The sequence below is a fragment of the Hibiscus syriacus genome, unplaced genomic scaffold (genome assembly GCF_006381635.1).
Source record: "Hibiscus syriacus cultivar Baekdansim isolate YM2019G1 unplaced genomic scaffold, ASM638163v2 tig00112988_pilon, whole genome shotgun sequence".
Taxonomy (NCBI): Eukaryota; Viridiplantae; Streptophyta; class Magnoliopsida; order Malvales; family Malvaceae; genus Hibiscus; species Hibiscus syriacus.
The window spans coordinates 101,025-114,772 of record NW_024063432.1 but is presented as its reverse complement, the minus strand read 5'-3'; the positions used below and the strand labels follow the sequence as shown (position 1 = coordinate 114,772).

Below are 13,748 nucleotides of genomic sequence, written 5' to 3'. Positions count from 1 at the left end.
CAAACCACTTTTCTATCATGTTTTAATCACATCCATGGCTTCTAATATCTTATTTACTTCTTTGACAAGTCAAATATACTAATAAACTTCAATAAAAACTCATTTATCAACATATCATTCAAAACCCATTTTCTTCAATCTTAAATATTTCATCCATCTCCTAGTTTTAATCTTATTTAACCCTTCCTTAATCCTCTATGATATTCAATGTTTCAAGAACAAACCAAAAACAAAAGGAAAAACTAGCTAAATGAAGCCTTACCTTTGACTATGGAGGAGAGCACTTACACGGGAAGAAAAAGAAGAAGAAAAAGAGATAACTTAGTTGCTTTAACGTTCCCCTTCTTAAATCTCTAATAAAATTGATTTTAAATTCATCCCCCCTTAAAAGACCAAAATGTCCTCTTATTTTTCCATTGTTATTAATTGGTCTTAAACACTATTTCTAAATCATTTCTTATCTTTTATAATTTATTCAAATTAATCCTCAAATTTTAAATCTTTTTAATAAAGTCACTGACATGATATTTGGGGTATTACACAATTTCTATAAAATTATTAATTACTAAAATTCTTATTTTTTTATTACAATTTATATATGAATCAATAAATATATAATGCTAAAAAATTATATATCATAATTATAATATAATCAAAATATTATAATAACATCATTGTTGGTTTTAGGGATGTAAAAAGTTAACCCGATATGCAAAACTAATTGAAATTGATTCCGAGTCAAAACTACTCTTGGTTCGAGGTGGTGGTATTCGAAATCGATTCGAGTATGAACTGGTGTTGAATCGATAATATAATAATCGAATCTGACTTGCATCTGTCTGAGATGAACTTGAACTCAAGATTAGTTTGGTAAATAACTGATATTACTTGACCTGTTATAGATCTGACCTGTAATTGACTTGCATCCGGTTTGTTATTGAATTGATATGATATTTACTTGACTTATAAGTTACAATTGATGAAATTGTAAGATTTTGATGAAGTGAAATTTTGAATTTATAATAAACTATGATAATTAATATTATTACTTTTCTAAAAATTAAAATAAATTGTTAGTTATGATAATTAAATTAATAAAATTAATTTTTAAATTAATTATAATACTTATATTATAAAATTTAATTATAATCATTAAATTAATTTCATTAAATAATTTATTTATTGAACATGATTTTATTAGATTATATAAAATTAATTCAAATATTCATAATTTTAATTTATATTTTATATAAATAATTAATTAATAATTTAAATATAATTTAACTTATAATTCTAAAAAATATATAAAAGTATATATAAATATATTTTAAGTATAATGGATGCATAAGTGTAATGTATATTATGTATATGCATCATAACATTCATCATACATATATTATAGTTGTTTTAATTTGATGCATGCATGTTGTTTAATTTATTTAAATTATAGTTTATAATTTCATGTTTAATCAATTTAGTCCTTAAAATTATATTATAATATTTAAACCCTATAAACTTTTGTTCATCAACTTTTTAAATGGATTAAATTTAGTCCATTTTATATTAATTTCAACTTAGCATTTTATAGTTATTTCGTTTTGAACTCTCATCAATGGGTGTTGTTTAATTTATTTAAATTTCAATTTGTAATTTCATGTTTGTTCAATTTAGTCTTTAAAATTGTATTTTTATTAAAATTGACCCATAATTATTTATATTTTTGTGATTTACTCCAAATCATATACAATTACAAATTACAATTCGTTGTTCATGAAAAACAAAAAATAATTAACCAAAAAAATGATATGGTTTAAACTCAATCCGTACCCGGTAAGATCCGACTTGAATTTTGTCTATCAATTATGTGACTCGATCTAAACGAGATCCGACTAATGTCCACTTGAACTTGAATTACCTGGTATTTAATTGATTCGGACCTAATTTGACTTGAACTGACATCGATCCAAAATGAAATAAACCCGATCCGAACCCGATTGAGTCTCATGTCAAATCAACCTGAAAATAACCCGAACTGATTTGACTTGGATCCGATCTGATTCGAGTCGATCCATCAAATTGACTTGACACGACCTATAAAATTTGACTGAAACCTGAACAGTTACTTGATTTCACATCCCTTGTTGGTCTTGTCATGTTGTTCCTAAATTAAATCTATGGGAAAAATGTGAATATCTTTTATAAATTATTTAACAATAATTATTATTTTACTAATATCCAAGTCTTGTGAAATGTATATTCCATGTTTATGAATTATTATAGTTTTAATATCAAAGTCTTTTTGAATTGATTTATAAAGTTAACAGTTGATTTAAGAAAAAATTGTTAAAGAATTATAGTAATATACAAACAAATCTAAATAATCTAAACAAAACAAAGAAACAATGCTACATAATTAGCAGCAATCCACTATTCGAAATTTGTGAAAGAATAGTGCATCATCTCTGCTGGTAAATTTCTGGATCCGAGAGTTTCTCATATGGAACACTTGTTCCATACTTCCATCCAGCCCCACTCCTCTGATTGTTTCATAATAACCAAACGTATTGTCCCCAAATGCTAAATCTGCTTAGCCATACAACCACAAACCCATAACCGGGGACTAGGAGGAAATATCAATATCAACATGCACCAGAACCTCCAGCATTTAAGAATGGATGAGTTATAGGGTGGTGGCGTCTCGAAGATGATGTGACCGAGGGGCTATTCGTGTTGCGCGTTATTTGGTTACGAAAACCTGAATCAGTATCAGACTCAGAGATCAAAGGCAGAGAAAAAGTATTCGGATGAAGCACCGCCATTGGAGCTGTTTGTGAGAGATGGAAACTGAAATCTGAAATTAATGAAACAATTAGTTTATGTTTGGGTAAACTACACAAATGGTACCCTGACTATAGGACTTTTTTTAGTACATGACTATTAAAAGTTACAAAATGATCCCAACTATAAGTTGTTATTTTGTTGAATCCCTTATTGTTAAAAGTTACAAAATAATCATCCAATTATTCATAATGTTCAATTTTTCGTTAAAATATTAATGGTCGTCTGAGTTGGACGTTAAACTACTAACTGAATTATGATAAAATCTTATTTTAATGATGTCTACTGGCACCGCCGTTTCTTTCAATCACTGACTTGACGACATAATATTTCAAACATTGACTTGATGACATAATATAAGCAGAGACTTCATCCACAAAATACAACTCAAACAGATTTGGGATAAGATTTTATCATATCTAGTGAGCAGGTTAACATTCAACTCAGACGATCGTCAATTTTTTTAACAAAAAAGACAAGTTTAGAACAAATGAATAATCGGATGACTATTTTATAACTTTTAATAGTCAGAGGACTCAACTAAGCAACACTTTATAATCAAGTGATATTTTGTAACTTTCAATAGTCGATAAACTCAACAAAGTAACATTCTACATCAAGAGACTCCAAAAAATAGCATCTTATGGTCGAGAGCATTCGTATACTTTAACCTTTATGTTTATAGTTATTTATTAATAACGATGTCCCTAAAACTATAACAATGGAGCAATGCAATAGTACCCCACCTCTTCTTAACACGGAACAATATCACCGTTGACTTGATGTCATCCTGCGATCCCTGTATCATGAATTGAATTTTCATCTTCACTGGGGACGACTTACCCTTTCTTTTTTCATTACCAACCTGAAATGAAACGTTAAGACTTATCATCTTCAACGGGAATGAAGCTCAAGGAAACAAAAAAGCTAGACAAAATAGAATAAACTTACCCATAGTGAAGCCCAGCATAGATGAACCTCTGAATCATAGCCTGCCTTGAATTTCATGTCTTTGTCATACGTGTGCTTGTACACGGCACTCCAATAGTTTGTATCAATATTGTACCAGTAGCTGCACATAAGTACAATTCACCGCTTCAATCAACTCTGTATCTCATGAATCTCTATCATGCACAACAAAAGGAACGGCACATCTAGGCATGTAAATGAATTGAACGGGAGTATGTTTATGTTTTTTCGTTTAACTTTAACAACAACAAACACGAATAACTAAATAAACATATATTTTTGTTCGTGTTCGTTCGTTAAGGAATATAGCTTGTTCGTGTTCGTTCACATTCGTTCGTTAAAATGATAAGCAAACAAACGTAAATAAACATTGTCAGAAATTAGATACCTAAATTAAGTAGATTATGTAATATGGTAGGATTTTTATGAATGTATTTTATCTGTTAGGATCCCTAACTTTAAGGAATTATATTTATTCCTAAAATCAATCACTTACCAAGTTTAATAGTTTCCTAAGATAAGACTGTAGTTTGTATATTTAACCGTGTAATCCTATATGAAATACAAGAGAGAATTACATAAACTTCCTGATTTGGACATGGTATTAGAGCCTCTATAGTTCTCCATTTTTGGGTCATGTTATCCTAACTTGGTCTAGATGTTTTGTCATTTATAGACGATTGTACACGGGTTACATGGATCTTCCTACTAAAACAAAAATAAGATATTAGCTGTACTTTTAAAACATTCTACACCATGATTAAGACTCAATTTTGGACTGAAATAAAGCGATTCAAATCAGACAATGTCAAGGATTACTTTATCAAGTCATATATCCTTAATTTTTAGAAAATGTATCATACATGAATTCGTGTAAATACTTCCCAACAGAATGGTGTAACAGAAAGGAAGAATGATCATATCCTTACCACAACAAGAGCCCTTCTATTTAAAAATAAAGTTCCTAAACAATACTAGAGAGAGATTGTTTTAACTGTCACTTACATGATAAATAGACTACCCACCAAAATTCTTGAATCCCAAAGTCCCCTTCAAGTCCTCACAATTTTTTTTCCAAATTTCATCCCATCATTTAACGTAAAACCTAGAATATTTGGGTGTATTGCTTTTGTTCATATGCATTCTCAAGGTCAAGGAAAAGTTGATCCAAGGGCATTAAAATGCATATTTTTTGGTTACTTCCACTCAAAAAGGCTACTAGTGCTACCACCAACCTGCAAGGAAATACTACACCTCTGTTGATGTTACTTTTATGGGAAAAGAAAGTTATTTTAGTGTTCCTTATCATCAAGGGGAGATATCATTTAGGGAAGATAAGGATGTATATTTTTTCTACTTCAGCCTCTCATTGACTTTTCTACACCTATACATTCTGAACAAATATAACAAACACAACCTGCCCCTACTCCAACTTCTCCACAACCATAGCCTAATACACCACAACCAAACATCCATGACATTACTCATCCTCTATTGGTCTATTCAAGGAAGAAAGAACCTATGCAGATTAAATCATCCAATTCTCCTACTCCTATACAATCTGAAGTACAATACATTCTTAAACTCATTTTAATTAAAATGATACTGAAAATTCTATGTCTACTTCTGATTTTGAATTTCCCATTGTTCTTAGAAAAGGAAAAAGAACATGTACCACAAAACATTCTTCCTACTTGTTCATGACCTATAAAAAGTTATCTCTCAATCACAAAGCATTCCTCACTAGTCTAAACGTCATCGCCATTCCTAAGACTGTATCTAAGGCATTAGAGAATGAGAACTGGAAAAATGTTATGAAAGATGAAATGGAAGTACTAAAGAAGAATAAAATATGACTTAGTGAAGCTTTCAAAAGGAAAGAAAGCAGTGGGGTGCAGATGGGTATTTACAGTCAAGTATAAGTCATATGGCTCTTTATAAAGGTACAAAGTAAGGTTAGTGGCAAATGGATACTCTCAAACCTATGGAATAGATTACCTTGAAACATTTGCCCCTACTGTAAAGATGAACACAGTGAGAGTCCTATTCTCCTTAGCAACTATTTAGGGATGAAATTTACAACATTTTGACATTAGAAATGCCTTCTTACATGGAGTTCTTTAAGAGGAAATATACATGGATACACCACCTGAATTTGGTCCAAATATTGGACAAATAGTTTACAGATTGAAGAAGGTCTTATATGGACTAAATCAGTCTCCGAGAGCTTGGTTTGGGAGGTTCACTAAATTGATGCTGAGACAATATTTTAAACAGAGCCAAGGTGACCACACTCTATTTGTGAAACACTCTCTTTTATGGGGAATGATTGTACTTTTGGTATATGTAGATAATATAATTGTTAGGGGAAATGATTATGAAGGAATTGACAGTCTAAAGAAGTGTCTTATAAAGGAGTTTGAAGTGAAGAAACTTGGAAGATTAAAATACTTCCTTGGTATTGAAGTGGCACACTCACAATAAGGGATTTTTATATCTCAACAGAAGTTTAATATAGATTTGTTGAAGGAGACTAGAAAACTAGGGTGTAGACCAATAAAAAACTCTATTGGAATTATGAGAATTAATGGACAAAATCTTTCTCCTTATTTCTAGGAATTTACATACTATAAATAACCTCTAATTTTAGCTCCAGATTTTTAGGGATAATTTCCAATTTTGTACTAACTCTTTCCTATAAGTTGTAATCTGTTGATAGAGGAATGGTAAGAAATAACATTTCTTCCAAAGTTTTTCATGGTATCAAAGTAATAGGACCCTTTCAATCATACTCTTCCTTTTTAAAAATCTCTCTTGTTTTATCTTTCTCCCATGACAGAAATCGTGGAAACGCTTTCCGAATCCAACACCTCATCTTCTTCTTCTGCTATTGAAACTGTTTTGGACGTTCGTCTAAGCAAATCGAACTTGAAACTCTTCATAAGATACTTGGTACATCAAATTTCCATGTACCATTTGCTATTCAAGGTACTACATTTAATATTACTTTTGAATCTAATAATTAAACATCCTGGATTCTTGATTTGGGTGCTTCCAATCACATGACAAGAAACTCATCCTTGTTTTACACCTATACCCCTATCAGAATCAATCCTGTATTCAAATAACAGATGGCTCATACTCACCCATTGCTAGAATTGGAGCATTTCAACTTACCAGAAATTTCTCACTTGAGAAAGTCCTACATGTTCCAAATTTATCTTGCAATTTACTATCAATCAGTAAACTCTGTACTTGTTGAATTTTCTGCTCTTCGTTGTGTTATATAGAAACATAAATGGAGGAGGATGTTTGGCACTGCTAAGGTTGATGACGTACTCTACATATGTAATAATGACAATAAAAACAATTTACAAGGAAGATTGGCTCTATTAGCTTCAAATGAGGACACCATCATATTGTGGCACTGTAGGTTAGGACATCCAAACTTCTTGTATTTAAAATGCCTACTTCCACTGTTATTTCAAAATAAAAATCCAAATTCCTTAAAGTGTAAATTTGCCAATTATCAAAGCATACCTTGTACCATATCCTTTAAAACCTTATATCCAATCATAACCTTTCTCATTGATACACAATAACCTATGAGGGGCTAGCCGAGTGGAAAACATTACGGGAGCTAGATGGTTTATAACCTTTATTGATGACCATACTAGAGTATGTTGGACTTATCTCCTCAAAGAAAATTTTGAAACACCCAAAATTTTCCAAAATTTTCATTCAATGATTTGAACCCAATTCAACTTTACCATATACACGCTCCACACCGATAATGGGAGAGAATACTTCAAATCTATATTAAATCCATATCTTTTTGAACAAGGCATTATACATAGAAGTTCTTGCTCCAACACACCAGAGTAAAACGAGTTTCTGAAAGGAAAAATAGACACCTTCTAGCCGTTGCTCGAGCCCTAATGTTTACCATGAATATCCCAAAATACTTGTGGGGAGAGGCAATCCTTACTGCTTGTTACTTAATAAACCGAATTCCATCCAAAGTTCTCAACTTTCAAAAGCCTCTAGATACCCTTCAAAAGGCCTTTCCACTATTTTGTGTTCCTACTATACCAGCTAAAATATTTGGTTGCAAAGCCTTTGTCCATAACCATCAACCCTACCAATCTAAACTTGATCCTCAACCTCACACATGTGTTTTCATCGATTATTCTCCTACATAAAAAGGATACAAATGTTATTCACCAATCTTGCGTCGCATGTTTACCTATCGGGATGTAACTTTCTTTGAAATCGAACCTTATTTTTCAACAATTCATCTTCAGGGGGAGACTCTAATAAAGATGAGACCCTTAATACCCTTCTTATTATTCCTCCAGATCCTACTCCAACCATTGATGTCACACAAAATCCTAATAACCATCAAGTCCTTATAATTCTCGATTTGAATGCTCCTCCTACACAACAGCAGGAAAATCACTCTATCATTCCTAATAATGACCTTTCTATAGAAACACAACAACCACTTGCCTCTGAGAAACAACAACAAGATGCTCCTGAACTCCTTGTATATTCTTGGCGCCGTTATTCTCTTGAAACTAACATTGCAGTGCCAATCTCATCCACACTCGAGGGCTATTCTATACTAGAGGTATTTCCTACTTCTCTATCCTTGGATCTTCGGATTGCTATCCGTAAAGGCACAAGAGCCTGCACTCAACATCCTAACTCTCGATTTTTATCTTATGAAAATTTATCTAAGTCCTACAAGAATTTTATGACTAATATTATCTATGTAGAGACTCCAAGGAGTGTGGAAGAATCCCTTAAGACGTGTTGTAATAGAAGAAATGAATGCTCTAAAAACAATAAAACTTGGGAAATCTTGGATTTGCCTGAAGAAAAGAAAACAGTAGGCTGCAAATGAATTTTTACCATAAAATTTAAACATGATGGTAGCATTGATCGACACAAGGCTCGAGTCATGGCAAAAGGTTTCACCCAAACCCATGGCCTCGACTACGATGAGACGTTCGCTCCCGTTGCCAAACTAAATACTATACGAGTTCTGCTTTTTCTTATTGTCAACCTTGATTGGCCCTTGACTCAATTAGATGTAAAAAATGCATTCCTCAATTGAATTAAACGAGGGCATGGTTTAGCTGTTTGCCAAGGTTATGACCAACAAGAATTATATTCAAGGGCAAGGCATACCACACTGTTCTTTACTAACACATAGAAGAGGGTAAATGCTCTATTATTGTCATTTATGTTGAGAATAATATCCTAATAAAGGATGACTTAAGTGAAGTCAGAAGGCTAAAATAGTTCTTAGCACCGAATTTGAACTTAAAGACTTGGGAAATCTTAAATACTTCATGGGAATGGAAGTAGCAAGGTCTCAAACATGTATTTCTATTTCGTAATGGAAATATGTTCTCGATTTACTAACGAAACTAGAATGTTGGGTTGCAAACCTTCGAGACTCCAATGGAGTTCAATTTAAAGCTAGACATTAATAGGATGGAGAAAAAGTAGACAAGAGAAAATATCAACGAATCATAGGAAAAATCATCTACCTATCTCACACTCGTCCCGATATTGCTTTCGGTGTGAGTGTCATCAGCCAATATATGCACACTCCAAGGGAGAAACACTTAGAAGATGCGTACAAAATGTTGAGGTATTTGAAGGGAACTCCGACTAAAGGTCTACACTTTAAGAAAACAGCTAGTCGTTATGTGGAAATCTGCACTGATGCAGATTGGGCATATTTAGTAAATGACAGACGTTCTACAAGTGGTTATTGCAGTTATGTATGGGGTAATCTTGTAACATGGAGAAACAAAAAATAATTTGTTGTAGCCCGTAGAGTGCTAAAGCAGAGTATCGATCCTTGTCTCATGGTATATGCGAGGGAATTTGGATAAAACGACTAATAGGGGAACTAAAGATACCACATATTAGACTTATAAAGATGTACTGTGACAATCAAGCAACAGTCAGTATAGCACACAATCCACTTCATCACGATTGTGCCAAACACGTGGAGATAGATTTCTATTTTATCAAAGAAAAGGCCGACTCAAGAGAAGTGTGTATAAGTTACCTACCCACTAAACAAGAAGTTGCATATTTGTTAAATAAAAACTTAAACAAAAACATGTTTGAAGATCTTACTGGCAAGCTGGGTTTGATAAGCATCTACACTTCAGCTTGAGGGGGAGTGTTGGAATTTCGAGAATTAAGGGACAAAATATTTCTCCTTATTTCTAGAATTTACTAGTATAAATAGCCTCTAATTTTAACTTAATATTTTTAGGGATAATTTCCTATTTTGTACTAACCCTTTCCTATAAGTTGTAATCTGTTTATAGAGGAATGATAAGAAACAATATTTCTTCCTAAGTTTGTTCATCCTAAGTTTGTTCAAACTCCAATAGAAGTCAATCACAATTGGAGATTCAAAAGATGATGATGTAGCAGTTGATAGAAATTCATTTCAGAGACTTGTGGGAAGGCTTATTTATTTGTCACACACCAGAATAGACATAGCATATGTTGTTGGGGTTGTGAGCCAGTTCATGCATAATCCTAAAGAATCACATATAAGTTGTGGATCAAATTTTGCAGTACTTGAAGGGTACATTAGGCAAAGGAATTATGTTTAAAAGAGGAGGAAATTTTAACTCTAGAAGCATACACTGATGTAGACTATGCAAGGTCCATAGTTGATAGAAGATCAACCTTAGGGTACTGCACCTTCTTTTGAGGAAACTTAGTTACTTTGAGGAGCAAAAAACATAATAGTATGGCTAAATCCAGTGCAAAAGCTGAATTTCAAGCTATGGCTTTGGGAATTTGTGAGTTATTATGGCTGAAGATTATTTTAGAGGATTTGAATGTCAAATGGAATGGACCAATGAAGCTATATTGTGATAACAAATCAACAATTAATATTGCTTATAATCCAGTTCAACATGACAGAATAAAATATGTTGAAATGAATAGACATTTCATAAAAAAACTTGATAGTGGCCTGATCTGTACTCCCTATGTGACCATTGGAGATCAAGTTGCAGCTATAATTATCAAGGGATTACCTGATAAGTATTTTCAGAAGTTAACAGGTAAGCTGAGGATGGAAGACATCCATGCCCCAGCTTGAGGGGGAGTGTCAGAAATTAGATCCCTAAATTAAGTAGATTATGTAATCTGGTAGGATATTTGTGAATGTATTTTATTAGCTAGGACCCTAACTTTAAGGAATTATATTTATTCCTAAAATCACTTACCTAATTTAGTAGTTTCCTAAGATAAGGTGTGTATTTAACTGTGTAAGTATCATATATGGAATACAAGAGAGAATTACAAAAACTTCCTGGTTTTGACAAACACAAATGAACATGAAATGTAACTTTCTTTTAAATCAAGCAAAAATTCTTAAAGTATAAATAAACGAAGATAAATATAAATTTAATTAAACAACGGATATAAATGAATGGATTAACGAGTGTAAATGAACATAAACAAACCAATTATTGAAGTTCAGGAACGTATATGAAAGAACGAGTCATTTGTTCATGTTCGTTCATTTAATTAAACGAACAAAAAATCTTATTTATATTCGTTCATTTAATAAATAAACAAACATAAAGGAATTTCCCGTCGAACGATTCGTTGAACGTTCGGTTCGTTTATAGCCTTAGTTATATCTAGCCCTTGCGCACATATAATTCCACGAGAGATTCCATTCAACATTTACAAAGATAAGGAGTAATATGTACTAACCTCAATTTATCCGATGGACTGAAGCGTCGTTTGAACGCAAACGATGCACTATTTGTCGGCAGTGAAATGCTAGGAGTAAATGACATTGTCCCATCCTGCAATCATAGAACCATCAAAACTATCTTCTAAAGCACTCAGAAAGCTCGAAAATTTACACCTCCATAATCATTCCAATCCAGCATTTTCACCTTAGCCAATTTTGAAACCTAGCCATCTAAGTTGTTCAACAATAAATGTACCATTTGATCTCCCATGGAAGGCAAAATAACATTTCACAGAACAAATAAACGACTGAAAGCACAAAACTATAACATTTAGGGAAAAACCACCTTATATGAGTATCTTAGTTTCAGTTCTTCATCCTTGTAACGTGCAGTGCCTACTCCTTTCAAAATTGGACCTTTAACAATTCCATTTAATGACAACTTGGGCACATCATCCTCTTCCCTCTCCTCTAATGAAACTTCTCCCATGGGAAATCTAAATGTCGCTTTGGGCTATACAGCAACAGGAAAGTTCAGATGATTAGAGAGGAAAAAACAACTATGACCCACGTTAGTGGAAGCATAAAAATGCAATAACATTGGCATTAATCAAGTGTTTTAAGTGACGCTAAAGGAAAACAACACAAACATAATGCAACTCAAAACCACAAAAATTGGCTGAAAGTGAATTACCAAATACTTCATCGACTGATAAATGGTTCTGGACTACATGTTAATTCATTCATTTGCACTAGTAAAACACTAGGATAAACGGTGCTCACCAACGAAATATCTGGAATAGGTGACAACACTTCAACAGCATAGCTGGGATCAGCAAATTTTGCAATTACTGCCACTTCACCTTGTTGTGCCTGAGAACATATATGGGAGATACTCAGGGGTAGCAGGAAATATTCATTCAGCACAATGTAAAAAATGGCGCAAGGCACACTAAAGCAATAAGGGTTCAATAGCCTAGCCTGTTTAGGCGCAAGGCGTAGGCCTGAGGTGCGTGCCTTATTGAAGTGAGGCGCACTTTTTGAAGTTAAAGATTTATTTACTAATATGCATGTATAACATACTAAAATAGACTATTAAACCATATAATAGTTCAACACAATTTCATTAATTACCTTTAACTTTGCTTTCAAAATGCATATAACATCACATTTATCATGCAATAGGAAGCATATATAGTGTAAATATACAAAGCTAGCAATATATTTCAGCATTTGAACAACAATTTTGATAATGTTGGCTTCCCCTTCCCAAAAGTACATCATTATCAATTTGAGGTCTTCAAGCCTCAAAGTGAGAATACGAACTTGGCCATTTTATGGAAACAGATTTATGTGAAACCCCGTTATCAATTTCATTGAATACTCAAAACCTATCACCAGAAACAAAGCAGGCGCATGAAATTTTTCTTTAAAACCAAATAAACAATCTCATATATCTCCAATACACAGCGAAAAGGATAAATAATCAGGGTCCCTTTTAATTCCATACAATTTTCATTGACATTGCAAAAATTGTGCAGGGAGAAAACCAACCTTGATATCAAGGGCTGCTTTCAAATGCCAGGTGGGATTCACATCGTAGGAGCCCTGCAAGACGGCGTTCTGTTCTTCAGGGTCGTAGTACACGGACAAGTGCTTGGAGAACAAGGCCAACTGGGGCTCCGTGATCTCGCGTTTGCTGTTGTTGATGAAGGAGAGCTTGAGCTTGGCGAGGTTATCGAACAGCTTACAGGACAGCTTGTGGAAGAACACGCGGCTATCACTGTCGAACTCCGAAGTCACTCTGAGGGATGACAGCGAAGACAGAAAGTGGTCGGGCTTCGTGGGCGGCGGAGACGGCTCCGGCTCCGGCTTGATCGGCGACGGTGGCGGGGGCGGGAACAGCGGAGGGATGAGGTAATTGGGGATTCGAGGAAATGGGTTCAGCATTGGTGATATTGGAATGGGATTGCACAATTGGAAAAGGATTAAAAATTATTAAGGCCCTTTGGTTATCAGAATTCGAGGGGCGAAGCTTACTCTTCGTCAACCTTATGCTTTTGGTTTTTGCTTTGTTTGGAAATTGGGAAATTTGGAGAGAGAGAGAGAGAGAGAGAGCTTTTGGATTCTTGTGGGACCCTTTTATTTGGCAGTTATTTCGGTTGGAACTTTTATCAATTTTCCACGT

The 13,748-nt window shown here is 33.4% G+C and overlaps 1 protein-coding gene across 1 annotated transcript; it reads right to left on the bottom strand.

The window, feature by feature from the left end:
- Positions 1 to 2,639: 2,639 nt before the first annotated feature.
- On the bottom strand, positions 2,640 to 13,510 carry LOC120185067 (outer envelope pore protein 37, chloroplastic-like). Its single transcript, XM_039189391.1, has 7 exons — positions 13,115 to 13,510; positions 12,344 to 12,433; positions 11,907 to 12,074; positions 11,578 to 11,672; positions 3,790 to 3,910; positions 3,559 to 3,703; positions 2,640 to 2,851 (listed from the first exon to the last, which is right to left on the bottom strand). The coding sequence occupies exons 1-7, from the start codon at positions 13,508 to 13,510 to the stop codon at positions 2,640 to 2,642; spliced, it is 1,227 nt and encodes a 408-aa protein (XP_039045322.1).
- Between the last annotated feature and the right edge of the window lie 238 nt (positions 13,511 to 13,748).

Coding starts and splice junctions, on each gene's coding strand:
- LOC120185067 (XM_039189391.1), bottom strand. CDS start 13,510: ATGCTGAACCCATTTCCTCGAATCCCCAATTACCTCATCCCTCCGCTG. Junction 11,673..11,906: donor AACTAAGATACTCATATAAG/GTGGTTTTTCCC, acceptor CTATGATTGCAG/GATGGGACAATGTCATTTAC. Junction 3,911..11,577: donor AGTCCATCGGATAAATTGAG/GTTAGTACATAT, acceptor ACTTATGTGCAG/CTACTGGTACAATATTGATA.